Source organism: Gallus gallus, chromosome 7 (genome assembly GCF_016699485.2).
Source record: "Gallus gallus isolate bGalGal1 chromosome 7, bGalGal1.mat.broiler.GRCg7b, whole genome shotgun sequence".
Taxonomy (NCBI): domain Eukaryota; kingdom Metazoa; phylum Chordata; class Aves; order Galliformes; family Phasianidae; genus Gallus; species Gallus gallus.
In genome coordinates this window covers 27,857,562-27,872,909 of record NC_052538.1, presented here as the reverse complement: position 1 = coordinate 27,872,909, position 15,348 = coordinate 27,857,562, and the positions used below count along the sequence as shown (strand labels likewise).

The window sequence follows — 15,348 nt, the reverse complement described above, 5'->3', positions numbered from 1 at the left end:
CAATATGTGTGTTTGGAATATGGATACTGGAAAAGGGAGTGCCCAGAGCAGGCACTGCTAGGGCAGGGCACCCAGGGTCCTGAGCACATCCTCAGCTGGGAGTTTAACTTCATGACTCCGAGTGAGAATTAATGGGGACTGAGGGTTTAAAAATAGCCCAACTATTTTTGGGAACCGATTAGCACGAGGGAGTGACCCTCTTGGAGTAGTATATGGATGATATTCTGGTGGTTTCTTCCACGGACCTCTCAGGGAGCACCTGTGAGGTATGGCGAAACAATAACGGAACTGCTAGGAAAGGTGCAGTTGCCAAAAGTAGCAGCTATAATGTGCTGTAAAGCCCACCAACCAAACGAGAATGCCATCAGTGCTGGTAATAACCAAGAGGATGCAGCAGCTAAGGATGTGGCAGATGGGGTTTTCCTCCAATTGGTACCCAAGAAACACCAAGACTTGACCCTAGACCCTTCAACATAGCAGGGAGAAGATGAAAAACCAGCCTCTCTATTGCAGGCTAAGAAGTTGTAGTAAAAGTTTTGTTAAATTATATCTCCATTTGGGGTACCAAAGGAACGTCCTCAGACTGAGGTTCACATTTAACATCTGAAATTGTTCAGAACGTAGCAAAAAATCACTGAAATAAAATAGGATCTGTGGTTGAATGGGTAGAGAGGAATAATGAGAGTTTGAAAATATGCTTGAGATCCCTTGTCTTGCTGTAAGGGTAAAGTTGTCATTAGGAAGGGCTCTGTCTTCTCACCGCAGGTTGGGAGAAGACACACAGCTATGAATGTAGCTGGGGTGGACTGTGGATGAATAGTGGATTCATCACACAAGGGTAAAGGAGGCACCTAGCCCACAGAAGCAAGTGGAGCAGCCCATACTGCTGAGGCTTACATGCAGACAAACACTTTGCCACTAAACCGTGGGAATCAAGATGACCTTTCTTGAGGTTGTGATCTCGCCCTTTATATATTCGCTTGTTGGAAATCTGGGTTGGAATTGCAAATGTGATGTGTGACGGTGATTCTAGCTGTACTGATCACACAGCTGAATGCCAGTATCCATTAGCAGGGCTCCCTATTTCCTCCGATTCCACTGGGAGTAAAGCGCGGAGAAAGCCCGCTGATAGTCGATGCTGCGGTTGTCTGCCAAAAATAAGGTCCAAAAGAGCAAAATCTGCTTCAGCGTCCGGATGTAAGCCAGAGGGATGGGCGGGGCGGTACCGCTTTCCTCGGCGGAGAAACGAAAGCGAAAGCGAAAGCGGAGAGGCAGAAGCGGAGAGGCAGCGCAGCCATGGCGGGGCCGCGGCCGGGCTCCTTCCCGCTGCTGGTGCGCGGGGATTGGGGCACCGCGGAGCCGCCGGCCGCGCTGCGCAAGAAGCTGCTGCTCTACTTCCAGAGCCCGAAGCGCTCGGGCGGCGGCGAGTGCGAGCTGCGGTGGGAAGCTGGGCGGCTGCTCGTCTGCTTCGCCCAGCCCGACGGTGAGCTGGGACGCGGGGAGGGGGGGCGGTGGCCGCAGCGGTGCTGGCCGTGCGGCTGCAGCCCTCCCTGACGCGTGCGTGCGTGCGGTGTCCGCAGTGTCGCGGCGGGTGCTGGACCGGCCGGCGCACGAACTCGAGTGGGGGCCCCGCGGGAAGCTGTCGCTGCTCGTCACCGCGCTGCCGGAGGAGGAGGACTCGCGTTCCCCGCAGGAGCCGCCCGCGGAGCCCGAGGCGCCAGGTAAGCGGCGGGGCGGCGGGCGGAGGTCGCTCGGGTGCCCGGTGCGACGTGACGGACGCCTCTCGCCCGCCGCCCCGCTCCTTCCTGCCGGGGCTTCGCGAGCTCGGAGGGCGCTCCTACGGCTGCGCGGTTGGAAAAAAGGCGAAACGTTTCAGCCCGTGACTTTCCCTGTGTGAAACGAAGCGAACTTCACGCCGTGCTAGCTCTGGAGCACGCACACGGAGCTTCGTCTTCTTCACCTACGCAGCGGCTGAGAGTGCGCTGTCGTTTATCTGCAGCTGACGAACCTGTGCCATCTGTGCCCACCCCCGCGGAGCAGGACGCCGTCCCGCACCCCCAACCACCGGCCGCAGGTACGGGGCTGTCCCCGCAGCGCCCACCGCCTCAGGAAGCTCCTCCGGAGGTGCACGGTGAGTGCTAAGGATGCCCCTACAAGCGCCTTCCCAGCTGCTACCAGCAGCGCCCCCTCCGTGAGGCAGCGTAAGGACTCAATCCCACCTTGGTCTGTTGTTTAGGGAAGACCGAGCCGTGTAGATCACAGAGTTGCTTTCATCCTGACACCAACTTTTGGTGTAATTTTGCCTCACTTCTGTTTCTTCTTCCATACGAGGAAGAAATCTCATGTCAAACTTTCCCCGTCAAGGTAGGAAGAAGGGAAAAATGGCATTTCTCTTGTTTGTTTGCACACAGAGCTAGGTGCCCAAGAAGCCTCGCAATGGGAGCATCCATCAGCTGAGAGACCTGAGCTGGTTGTGAAGCCTGGTGAGATGGAGACTGCCCCGGAGCCGTGCCAGGTGGAAAACCCTGAAGTATCCCTTCCTCCCCCCTTAATGGTGCTTGAAAATGTACGGGAAAACGTAAGCAGTTATATGTTAACCATGCTGGTGGAGAACATCAGTGACTTGTCGGAGGAAGATGGTAACTTCAGTGTGGAAATGATACCTGAACTGCGGGCTGCTGTTGTTACTTTTACTGGAAATGCTGGTAAGGAGAAATCTGGCTTGTGAGTTTTTCTTGCCTATCTGCTTCTGTGTTTGTGGGAGGGGGTCCAAGTGGGAAGTGAATAATGTGCCCTCTCATAGGTTTAAGGAAAAATCTGATCTTGCATCCTTTGAAATGAGGGTCTATGGGTCTATATGGATCTATAACAATCAATGAGGTCTTTTATCTGTAAGGTATAAATGCCAGTGAACATGAAAATAATGAATAGAATATGTGTGGGGCTGAAAGTCAGCTGTGTACAAGCCATGAGAGGATACGGTGGGTCATGGAACAGATCAGTGATACGGGTTCTACTTGCCGAAATGCGTTGTGTGTAATAAGTTTGCACGGATTCAAGGGAAAATCGAACTGGCTAGGACAGAGCCTTCTAAGGCTATTAAACACCGCATCAGGCCTGGGGAACTTACTGTACTAAACATTAGTTGGAGGTATGGAGAGAATTAGGGAAGCGGCAGCATCTTAAAGCTGTTCCCCAGATGCCTGCTATGGAATTAACACCGCATGCTCGCCTGGTGCTGCAGTGCCGACTAGTGGAGCAGCTGCATGCTCATCGTGGCTTGATATTGTGGATTTGGGTTTTTTTCTGCTTTATTGGTGATTGATGACGCAGGCATCATCCGGGCTTTTGTTTGTCCACTTCTGCTTCTCACCAGTGAGAAGCTGAGGGGGTGTCATGGTTCCTGCCAAGACTTATGGGTGATGTTGTTAACTTGGGCAACAGTAGGTGGTACAGTGAGACTCAGAAATGCTGCAAGCTGTGGCTGATGATGTGGAGGAAACAGAGCTTTGTTTTCAGAAGAAACGGATTGAATTGACAGCAGGAAACTGATTGCATCTGTGACTGATGCTGTGCTTGAGCCCTTTTAAGAACACAGTGATTTTGGTAGAGGAGAGGTGAGGGTGGGAAGAAAGAAAGAACATTTGTCTGTGGAGGAAAAACTGAATGTCTCTTTAGAAGGTAAAATGTGATGAAAAGAAGTGATAGGTGAGTCTAAATCAATGTTGTGGGAATGGCTGTAGTACTAGCAACACATAAGAGTGGAGTTGCTCTGAAATCTTGAAGTTGTCAAAGATTTAGTCTGTGGCATAACTAACCAAATAAGCTTTGCATCTTTGAGAAGCCCATGGAGTTTTCTACTGTAGAAGATGGAAAGGATTTGCCTCTCTTCCTGGTCCAGTCCCACATTTTTGGTGTAGCCTTGAGGAAATATGAGGATCCTTTAAGCACTTCCATACGTGCTTGGCTGACAGACCTAAAAGTGGCCAACCTGTTCTTTAGCATTATGATAACAGGGTGGGGAATAGCAAAAAACATAGAATGAATTTATCATACAACTGAAAGAACCCATATTTAAACTCAACTTGCTCCTGACTATGTATTAATGAATCTGAATTTTATTTTCTTTTGGGGTTGAAGGGATCAAGTACTACTGAACCAAGTCTGAGAGAACTTCTGGCTATGGTAGATGTACCTCAGTAATTGTGATCAACCGTTTGGTGAACAGTAGATAGCAGAAGCTGTTATCTATCCACACACTGGATGTGTGGCAAGATGTAGCTGTATGGGCACCGCTGTGTTGACAGATGGCTTGTAATACAGTGACAGCCTGCCCATATCATAGCAGAGAATGAGCTGCTGGTTCAATCTTGGGTTGGTTTTTTCCTCATTTCTCTTTCTAGCTACAGCGGACATCGTTAAGAAGCTAAATCAAAGCGAAAGAGCAAAGAAGCAAAACTTAACTGCACATCTCCTTGAGCTCACAAACTGCATTAGAGCTGAAAATATACCACCTAACACACCCAGTGACTATATATCTATCTACTTTGAGAATAAGAAGAATGGAGGTGCGCAAGTGGCAAACGTTTTTCAACAGCACGAGGAAGGTGCAGCTATCATTAAGTTCAAGGACCATCGAGGTAATGCAGAGATGTGCAGCCCTTATTTATTGTGGTCCTTTCACTTAAAGACCCAAGTGCGGGTTTTGTGAAGAAATGGCTGCTTTGCTCAGATGGACCAGCATAGAGGAGCTGTGGCTTGATAAAACTGAGTAGTAGCCCAGACAGCTGAGTTAGGCAGTTTGAGTAGAGTACAACAGAGATGGGGATGGAGGCAGTGCTGTGCTGCACATATTTCATCCTGGAGGTAGGCAACGTTAGTTCTTAGCTGCCTCTTCCTAGTTTAGCTTTTGGCATTTAAAACTAGTAACTCTTCAGTAGTTTGGAATTACTGCTGTTTGAAAAGTGCAGAAGATTCTTGTAAAACTCTTCTTGCATGCAAACATTATAGTAAGCAAATATTTTTACAGATCCTTGGGTTTGCATGTTGGCAATAATAATCTGTTTTGTTTGTTTTAGATGTAAACAATGTCTTGTCAAAGCAGCACTCACTCAATGGAACACCGATATCTGTCTATCCTTACTATGCCTCACTGGGAACAGCTCTATACGGAAAGGAAGGGCCACAGATAAAACAACCAGATCCAGTTACAGTGCCGCTGGATCCCTATATCTGGCGGTTCTTGCAGAGAAAAAATAGCCTCATCGAAGCGATACGTTCTGATATGGCAAATTGTAATTGTGAGATAACATGGCCTAGAGGCAACTGTGCAGAGCCAAAAGTTATTCTGCATCCTTCGGCTGCTTTGTCTGAGAGGAAGAGATCGGTGGCTCAATTGGTCAGGACATGGAATACAGTGGCTTCCACAACATTTTCATATAGCATATCAAAGTACAGAGTAGAGAAGCTTAAAGTAAGCGCGGAGGTGTGGAAAGCCATTAGAACCAGCATTAACCACAGCGAACTTTTGATGATCCCATTTACTTCCAAGGATTTACTTCTTGTAGTAGGCCACAAAGACATTCTGAAGACTGTTGTCCGAGAACTGAATTTGCTGATAGAAAAAGTCACCAGAGAAATTGAGAGAGAAAAGCAAACAACTGAAGAAATAGTGATGCTGAGTCCAGGGGATTTTGCAATTTTGCAGAGTATCGGTCTTGAAGAAAGAATTCGCCTGGAATTCCCAGCTCTGCAGATAACTTATGATCATTTTCAGCAGATAATTAACCTGTATGGACTGCGTGAGGAAGTTTATAAAGTCAAAGGGGAGATATTGGTTAATATGCAAAAAATGACAAAGAAAAGCGTTACTCTCCACCCTTTTGTTTTCCAGTTTTTACAACGTATTGATAACGAAACTCTGTCACAGAGCCTGTTTTTGTCAAAACATATTAGTGCCTTTTATGAGCTTGGCCCAGATGCTGTCCTCCTGAAAGGAAATGATGACGAAAATCTCCTAAAAGCAGAAGAAGAGCTAAAGAAGGAACTGGACTACAAAAGCATTGCTTTAGAAGATGAGTCCATTCTCCAGAAGGAGGAATGGACGGCGCTCACTGAGGAGAACTGCTGCAATGCAGCTGTAACAGTCATTCAAAAAGAGGGTGAGATCATTGTTGCTGGTTTTTCTCAAGCAGTAGCAAAAGCCTTTGAAGAGCTTTTTAACTTTGTAGATGAGAACACACAAGTGCAAAAAGTCATTGGAGGAAAGCCCACCGTAGTCCTAATGTACATCAAGGAAGAGAAGACCTCTGTCTTGGATGACTTAAAGAATAAAGGCGTGAAAATTGACTTTAATAAAGTTATATCCTTGAGGGGACCGAGAAGAGAGGTGCTGAAGGGAACTACCCTAATTGAGCAAATGCTGTCCGGGCTGCATTACAAGCGTGTGGTAATTAATGAGCCAGGAGCCAGGTCATATTTAAAAGAAAGAGTACGCTTTTTTGCTGACAGTGTGAAGAATGAGTTTAACTGTCTAATCAGACTCGAAGAGCAGCCAGAAGAGTATCCGGAAGAGCAACGAGAACACAGTAACGTAGGCAAGTGCTATACACAGATGACCGTGCACGGAGTTCTAATAGCGGTTTATAAAGCCGACTTGTGCACTCATCACGTTGATGTTGTGGTGAATGCATCAAACGAAGACCTGAAACACATTGGTGGCCTCGCTTGGGCACTGCTCCAAGCAGCTGGTCCAGAGCTGCAGGCTGAGTGCGATGGGGTGGTGAGGATGAGTGGGAGTCTGCAGGCTGGGGATGCGGTGATCACAGGAGCGGGGAAGCTCCCCTGCAAACAGGTCATCCATGCTGTTGGGCCCCGGTGGAAGGAGCAGGATGCAGAAAAGTGTGTGTACTTGTTAAAAAAGACCATTAAAAAGAGCCTGCAGCTGGCTGAAACATACAATCATCGCTCCATAGCTTTCCCTTCTGTAAGCGGAGGGATTTTTGGCTTCCCACTGCACAAGTGTGTAAATGCAATTGTGTCAGCCATCAAGAAAACCCTGGAAGAATTCAAAAGGGACAGCAGCTTGAAGGAGATTCATCTTGTGGATATCACAGAGGATAACGTTCAGGCTTTCATCAAGGCACTGAAAGAAGTATTTTCCGATGATGTACCTCTTAACAATCCGGTGCATCAGACCAGCGTTGTTCGTCAGCCTACCAAAAGGATAGCTTCTCGAAGTAACATGAACTTTGCATTGGTAACAACTGAGGAAGGTCTTAACATCATGCTGAAAAAAGGAAACATTGAAGATGCCTCAGTAAGTGTTTTAAGTGAGCGGCTGTTTGTCCAGGCTGAAGTGAAGCGCGTTTTTTAAAATAGGAAAAGGGGAAAAAACAGAAACAAAACTTTGAGAAGAAAATACAGCAAACAAAATCCCTGTGTCCGTCATCTGGACATCCTGATTGCAAGAATGCAGCTGAAATACGGCACTTGTGCAGAGATAGAAGTAGGTGCTCAGTGCCAGCTAATGAGTACCCTGCCATGGGAGAGCAGCTTGGCTGTTCTTAACCCACCGTGTCCCATAGCAGCACAGCTGATCCGTGCCTGTACTGCTGAGCCCTTGGCCCAAAGCTGCCCGGCTCACACTGTGCCTGTAGGATATTGACCTGGGGAATGGGGAATGCAGAATTTTAACTTTTTTTTTCTATCAGGTTGAAATGTATTCCACTGTTAACTCAGTTTCTATACTGCTTCAAGCAGGCTCGTTGTACTAGAACGAAGCACAACTTCTCTATTTTATTCCAAAGCCTTGTTAACTCCAATTGCTGCCCTAGAACTTGACTTGCAAATCAGCAGATAGGCTCTGTTTGATGAATCGATGCAAACCTTTAAAGTCGTTACTTAAAGCTGGAATTCTTGCTTGTGTGTTTTTCAGACAGATGGTGTTGTCATCAGTGTTGGTGGTGACCTACAGCTTGAGAAAGGACAACTCGCCAAAGCTTTGCTAAGCAAGGCAGGGCCAAGGCTTCAGTCAGACTTAAATGATGAAGGCCTAGGAAAATCACCTGTTGAAGGATCTGTGTTCACAACAAGAGGTTACAATCTGAGTTGCTGTTATGTGTTTCATGCTGTCACACCAGGATGGTCACAGGGAAGTGAATCTGCAGTGAAGGTACAAGAGTTTTTATTTACCTAAATTCCTAATTTGAATGGGCTTTATAGAAGATTTAATGTGACTTCTCCTTTGGAATGAGGGAGGCTATCCTAGGAGATGAGTGAGTTTGGGCTACTTTTTTTAGCTGTGTTGCTCACACTTTGTTGACTAACATGTTCTTTCTGATGTGTGTAATTGTACTTCGGTGCTAAGAGACAGCACTTTGCCTTTTAGCTGAATTGCATGTTCCGGAAAAACTGAATTTCAGTAATTGAAAAAATAATTCTGCTTTACAGATCTTGGGCAAGATCGTCACAAAATGCCTGCAGACCGCTGAGGAACTGTCTTTAAAGTCCATTACTTTCCCAGCCATTGGAACAGGCATCTTAGGGTTCCCAAGTTCCGTTGTTGCTAAATCGCTGTTTGACAAGGTATATGAATTCAGTAGTAAAAAGAAAACGAATTCTCTTCGGGAAGTTCACTTTCTGTTGCATCCAAAAGACGTAAATAATATTCAGGTGAGTTACCATGCTTTTCTCTCTCAGTTACATGCTATTCTGTTTGGATCTATCTCGTGGTATGTGGCTATGTGTTGTTCTCCAGACAATCTGCAGGATGCTTGCTATCATACCGAAGCAGAGAGCAGTTTGCTGACAGTCTCTTTTGCACATAGCTTGTCATGTACAGCCCTGCTTGCTTCCTGTCCTTTTCTATTCCCTGGCAATAATGCAGATGAAAGTGTAATTACTCTTTTATCTTATGAACTTGCTTGATTCTTCAATGCGTAGGGCACACCTACAGACAGACTTGCTGCAACTTCTGCATACATGTCTTCACTCGTGTAAAAGGAATACTTTCCCTGGGTTTAGCTGAAGTCTAAGAATAATAATTATGTTAGGATTGCGGGCTGGTAAAATTCTCCAGTGGAAAACAAACTAGTGTTCTGCATCCCACTACTTTTTTCAGTGTCACATTAGAACAGATTTCTATGCTTCTACTCAAGTTACTACGAGGGTTGACTGTAGTTTCCTTTTCCAGGCATTTTCAAATGAATTTGAGAGACGGTGTGGCAATGATGTAGATGAGGCTAGCAAAGGCACGGGTAAGTTTGTTTTACAGAGTCTGTGTTCATGGTGGTGCAGGGTTTTCTATTATTATTATTATATTTTAAATTCTCCAGGGAGCGTATTCATGATAGATACTTAGACATTTGGTGAGCATGCTATTCCCAGAGTCCAAGTGGATGTTGTAAAGGCGGTATATAGTATTTTCAGGATGAGCATAATGTCTGAAATGGCTGGAGATGCCAAGGAAGAAACATTCTTGTGATTCATTATCTGGATGTAGCATCCACATAGTCTTCCCTTATCTCCTGGGAAGAACTGGTCAGTTCTTGATTATGTACCTTAACGGGGCCTCTTTGGAATGCTCTCCAAACTACATTCAGATGAACAGCAAAACCAACCTGAAACGTCTTCAGTACTGTCCAGTCTAATGGGACTGCAGAGTGTTGAAAATGAGTATTTGTTGAAAACTCAATCAAATTTTTAGAGATAATGCATAGACAAAAAAGCTTGCTGTCATGTGGTAGAGAACCTGTCCAAAAACTCCCTTTGAGACAGAAGTAAAGGAGCAAGACTTGCAAAGTTTGCTGCTGTCATAGCTCCATGCTTCATAAAGGCTGATACAGATAGATTGTGCAAAGAAACATCTCTGTAGCAGGAGTGTGGTAAAATGTGATTGTTTTTTCCTACCATTTCAGCATAAATAGCAATGATAGGAGTAAGTGAAGATTGGTCTGAGGCTCCCATGAGAAGGAATGATTTTCATTTAACGATGTGGGCAGTGTTCTCACAGGTAGAGTCCAGAGACGAACTGTGGTCTCTGCAGGCATTATACCCACGAATGCTTCTCTGCTCAGTGTCTGCATTTCTGTCCTGCAGCTTTCTTTGGTCCCATTTCAAACCCAGCACGGGATGTATATGAGATGAGAATTGGCTCCATCACGTTCCAGGTGGCCGCTGGTGATATTACCAAGGAAACTGGAGATGTCATTGTAAACATATCAAACCAAGCTTTCAACCTCAAAACAGGTACTTCAGCTGGTATTACGTGGGGAAAGAGTGTATGTGGTTGGGAGCACTAGGTAAGGTGAGTGGGAAGCTTTCTTGTTATTCTGTGCTACTGGATAATGCGTTTAAGACTTGCAGAAAAGTGAAATTAATAACTTTTCAATAGAGTATTTTCACAGAACATCTCTTAGATTAAAGGAGACGAACCTTATGGTGGTTTTTACCTCCGTGAAACTGTTTAGGTTTCTCAAGATGTCTTTTTTGACTTGAAAAGCATAAGCCTATTAAACAACACTATCCAATTATAACCTGTGCTTTTACCAAAAATGAGAGAGTATGGAGCATCTGATTCTGCCTTAGGGAGGACTTCTTTAATGGAATTAACAGTTCTAAGTGTGGAATCATATTCTTCTTCTCACTTAAGGTGTCTCTAAAGCAATTTTGGAAGGCGCTGGGAAAGAGGTTGAAAATGAATGTGCTGAACTAGGTATGGTGCAACTTTTCTGTCCTTTCTGAAGGCTCGCTTGCGTGGCGGGGAGTTGGTTGGAATTCTTTCTCAGTGCCTCCTGTACACCAATCTGTCTTATGCACCGTGTCGCGTCTACTACTCTTTAATCAGTTAATGTGATATATGTAAAACATCTAACAAGGAAAGGAAGGGGCATTTTCAAGATGGAAGAGCATCTGAACCTTTGTAAAGAACAAGATCTACCTATGGTTGCATCCTCTTATTCCAGTAAAACTTTGAGTGATATAGACAAGTCCACAGAGAACACAGGTATGAGTTGTGGATGATGTTGGCAGAACTCTTAACTAGAGAAGCTATGTCTCATTGGGAACAACTCTCTACCTGCAACCTCTTTTCTTATCCCTGAGTGAAAAAAGTATTTACCATTGTCTTCAGTAGCAACCCAATACTGTACCCTCTGTATGACTAAGAGGGAAAATCTTTCTATCTGGGTTCCTGCCTTAGAAGAGGCATTTGTAGACCGAACTGAACTAGTGAATGGCAAACCCAATGAATGGGGTGAGTAAGAATGGAAAAGTATTTGGCTTAAAAGCCTGTTTGCAGGCGTCCCTTCTTTTGAGAATGGAAGTGAGAAAGTCTCTTGTGTGGAGGTCAGTTCACAAGACCAGCGAAAGGGAAGAATTATATGGAGGAGACGAGCAGTCTCGTGTGAAGACTGACCGTAGTACTTAGTCTGCGTGAAGTTTTCTACATCTGCAGAGCAAACTTGGGAAAGGAAGGCACACAGAACTTTATTTGGCAAACAAGGCAAATAATTCACAGTCATAAAGTGAATCCCAGGAAGTAAAAATAAAGAGAGGGGGTATTTATCAGCATGCGGGAAGAGACTTCAAGCTTATCCTGGGATGTATTTGTCATCATTTCTTATCTCCTAATGATGATTACTACATATGTATGTTGTAAATAATTGTTGATTGTTTACTTACTCCTGCTTACGTTTCAGCCTTGCAGCCTAATGATGGCTATATAACCACTGAAGCAGGAAGCTTGCCATGCAAAAAAATAATCCATTTTGTTGCCCGAGATGATATCAAAGTGCCAGTCTCCAAAGTGCTTCAGGAATGTGAATTACAGCAGTACACCTCTGTTACCTTCCCAGCGATTGGAACAGGTTTGTGTCTTCCTTTTGAACTGGTTCAGTACATGCAATTCTGCAGATCTCAGTGCTGAAGCAATTAGCTTGTCTGGAAGGGTAGCTCTTTAGTGAAAATATATTCAGAAACTGCAGACTTCAAAACTGTCACTGGAAGTAACTTATGAAGAGACTGGAAACATAGTCTCTGCAGTTAGATAGTAGGTAACGAGTACGAGTGCTCTAGAGCTGACTCTTTCTTGATAACGGGGATTCAAATTTATTTACAATATATGCATACGTTTATGGAGAACCGTAAATATTTGTTACCACAGCGTGGTATGTGAAGCAACTCATTTGTTAAACACAGGGAGCTAATTCTACACTGGTAAGATCAGTAGATGACGGAATTCCATCTAGCAGGCACACAAGTGGTATGATACAGACAGGATATGAACATGTAAAAAATGTCAGGTTAGCCACTTTTTCTGATCTAACGTAAAAACATGGAAACAAAATTCCTTATGGTAAGAGGATTCAGATTTAGGGTTTCAACAGGAAGAGACCTCTTGCGTGAATAAAACTAGAGCTGTTTTAGGAGTAAAGAGTTCCCTACTGGCCTACTGAGTGGCAGTCCTCTGGCTTGTCAGGTAGGTACCCAGGCCATATCATCAACATCATTACCTTATCACTCGCAGTGTCAGCAATAGTAAGCTTCCATTTCTAAATTGCCAACCTGAAGTTAGTTGTGAGTCATTTGTGACCCATGTGATTATGGGAATGATCATAACTATTCTTTTAAAGACATTATAATCCTTTTCAAGACTAACTACTTGTAACTTGTTCCAGGTCAGGCAGGCCGTTTTCCAGATCTGGTAGCTGATGAGATGATGGATGCAATAACTGACTTTGCAAGGAGCAACTCTACTCCGTCTGTGAAAACTATCAAAATTGTCATTTTTCAGCCACATCTGCTGAATGTGTTTCATACGAGCATGAAAAAAAGAGAAAATGATGGTAAAACTAAATCAAAATCACTTATTTCCAGGGTGACATGTAAGTAGATATCACTTTTAAGTAGAGGCTATAAATCAATCCATTTAATATAAGGCATTCTCAACTGGTGCTACTTACAGCATTTGTGTCTTTCACTGTAGCATTCCTGATCCCTGAGAAACATCCTCCAAAGGAAAAACGCAAAGCAGTTTTGGAAAGTAAAGTTGATCAGGCTGTTGTTCAGATTTGTGGTGAAAGCGAGAAAGAAGTGGAAAAAGCAGAAACCTGGTTGAAAAGCACAATTCTGAAGGAACAGTTTCAAAAAGAAATCAACGATGACGCCATCTTGGATTTTGATGAGGCAGAGAATGAGGAACTGTGTGACCTACAGAGGAGATTAAATATTGCTCTTTTCTTGGGAGACAACTTTATTCGAATTACAGGATTTAACAATGATGTCTGGTTTGCTTTTTCAAGTATCCAACAAATGATCCTCAGGGTAAAAACTGCTAAATATGAAGCGATAAAGGCAGAGCTTTATCAAAACCTAGTTGAGTGGAAATATTCGGAAAAAGATTCCTATGTATCCTTTGACAGTATGACAAATATGTACTTGGAAAGTGCTTTTGTAAGAAAGCAGAAAGATGTTTCAGTCATCATTAACAAGAAAAAGTACAAGGTGGATACAGAAGGTAGATATGCTACAAACGTGGAAGGACATCGTATAACACTTATACGTATTGATAAATCTGCAGGTTAGTAAAAGCATCTTGATGATTGGGTTGATATTCACACATGAAGCTTGGTTGCATCTAGCTGAGTCAGAGTAAGAAATAGGAAGAATATGTAGAATATTGTGAGATGCTATTTATCCATCTGTGGAGAAGGTGTTAGAGTGGGAAATGACAATAAAAGGAATTGTGCAGCTATTTAAAATGGTTGGAAATAGAGATAATACATTCAGAGGTTCTTAATAGGCTTATTAGCAATAATTAGACATGCTTGTACCAGTTGTCATTCTAAATCATTTCTGTTCTCGAGAGGGGCCCTCTTCTATTTATTTCAATGATTTCCACTACAAAGAGCTATCTTTCTCCTGTCCTTACAGGACTCTTCCTGGTGGATTACTCTTCTTCACTCCGCTGTCATCCAGCTTTACAGGGGATCATTTTATATCTTAATGGGATCAATTTATTTTCCATTTAATACTTAAAAACAGAAGTCAACAGGTTTACGTAGTTGTGCCCCTCTCGGTGCCTCGCATATTCTGTCAGATGTTTGTTTATTATTGCTTTATTACCAAAAAAAGATGTTGCTTTTGAGAAGATGACACCTTCTTGAATTGATGGAACCTAGCTTAGGGAATGACGGCGTCAGCCGTTGTTGGTGTTCAAGAACAGAGCTCAATATGAAATAAGAGAAAGGAAGACCTCTGCTTTTCAGGCAAAGAGTACATTATTTGAGCTCCAGACTTCACCTTCCTTTTTCAGATGCTTTGCTCCTCGTTGTTGAGAATGAAGTGTCTGTCCTCTCCCCACTGTGGGCTGAACGCAAATAAAGATGTTGCTGCTTCTTTGATGGTGAAGGAGAACGGGTTTATCTAGGAGCTATCCATTCCAACGCATCAGTTGTCAGTGCAATGACAATCTGCAAACTAAAGCATCTTACTCTTCTGGGTTTTGTTTGGGTTGTTGGTTGGTTTTGTTTCTTTGTTTTTAAAAGATAAACTCTTGGCTGACAGTAAGTGAACAGGCAGCAATGATAAGCTAGATGTATAGGCTTTCAGAGGAGTTTGTAGCAGGGCATATTTTGCTTTAAGCAATGGATTTGGGTAAATGAATGATGTGCTTCCTCTGCAGATCTAGAATCAACAACACTCCCCGAAAAATGGGACGATATGCAAAATCAGCAACTCAAAATAGTGGAATTGAAACCAGATACAAAAGACTACAGACAAGTAAAGGAAAGGTTTCTGAATACCTCTCCATCACTAAATCTAAAAATTGAAAAGGTAAAAGCATGTAATCATTTCTAAGCATAGATACAGCTAATGAATAATGACTAGTAAACAGGGGAAAAAATAAATTCCATTGGAATTTGTTGGACAAGTCTTCACAGCAAATGAAAGGGGGACAGTTTTTATCTGCTTTCCTAATTGACTTAAAAGTGTACGTATATATACACATATAAATATATATGCACATATATATATCTATATACAAGTGTTATATATATATACTTGCAATATTTAAGTAAGTATCTGAAAAGGTTTCACAAAACCATCAATAACCACACAGTCATTGAGTGCCTGTGATCCTTATGACATTCAAGCCTCGTGTAAAGTATCTCTGCTCCCAGTTAGAAACTATGTATGAAATCAAGTTTTATGATGCTGAGAAAATGCCGAATATGGCAATTTTAGTCAAAGTGCCCATGTATTTTTTGGTCTCAGTTCATGTAGTTACTGCCCATTCTTCTCTTCTGCTTATTCATAGAATGGCTTGGGTTGGAAAGGGCATTAAAG

General features: G+C 43.6%; 1 protein-coding gene across 1 annotated transcript in view; it reads left to right on the top strand.

The window, feature by feature from the left end:
* The first annotated feature begins 1,259 nt into the window (after positions 1 to 1,259).
* PARP14 (poly(ADP-ribose) polymerase family member 14) overlaps positions 1,260 to 15,348 on the top strand; it is a 35,759-nt gene continuing 21,670 nt past the window's right edge. The window contains exons 1-15 of the mRNA XM_046943930.1: positions 1,260 to 1,483; positions 1,581 to 1,721; positions 1,877 to 2,131; positions 2,412 to 2,705; positions 4,404 to 4,640; positions 5,079 to 7,318; positions 7,937 to 8,173; positions 8,452 to 8,673; positions 9,194 to 9,257; positions 10,099 to 10,248; positions 10,652 to 10,714; positions 11,700 to 11,867; positions 12,678 to 12,884; positions 12,986 to 13,579; positions 14,684 to 14,835. Coding sequence (XP_046799886.1) covers positions 1,297 to 1,483; positions 1,581 to 1,721; positions 1,877 to 2,131; positions 2,412 to 2,705; positions 4,404 to 4,640; positions 5,079 to 7,318; positions 7,937 to 8,173; positions 8,452 to 8,673; positions 9,194 to 9,257; positions 10,099 to 10,248; positions 10,652 to 10,714; positions 11,700 to 11,867; positions 12,678 to 12,884; positions 12,986 to 13,579; positions 14,684 to 14,835 — 5,211 coding nt within the window. The 5' untranslated portion in view covers positions 1,260 to 1,296. The remainder of the gene's footprint in view (positions 1,484 to 1,580; positions 1,722 to 1,876; positions 2,132 to 2,411; positions 2,706 to 4,403; positions 4,641 to 5,078; positions 7,319 to 7,936; positions 8,174 to 8,451; positions 8,674 to 9,193; positions 9,258 to 10,098; positions 10,249 to 10,651; positions 10,715 to 11,699; positions 11,868 to 12,677; positions 12,885 to 12,985; positions 13,580 to 14,683; positions 14,836 to 15,348) is intronic.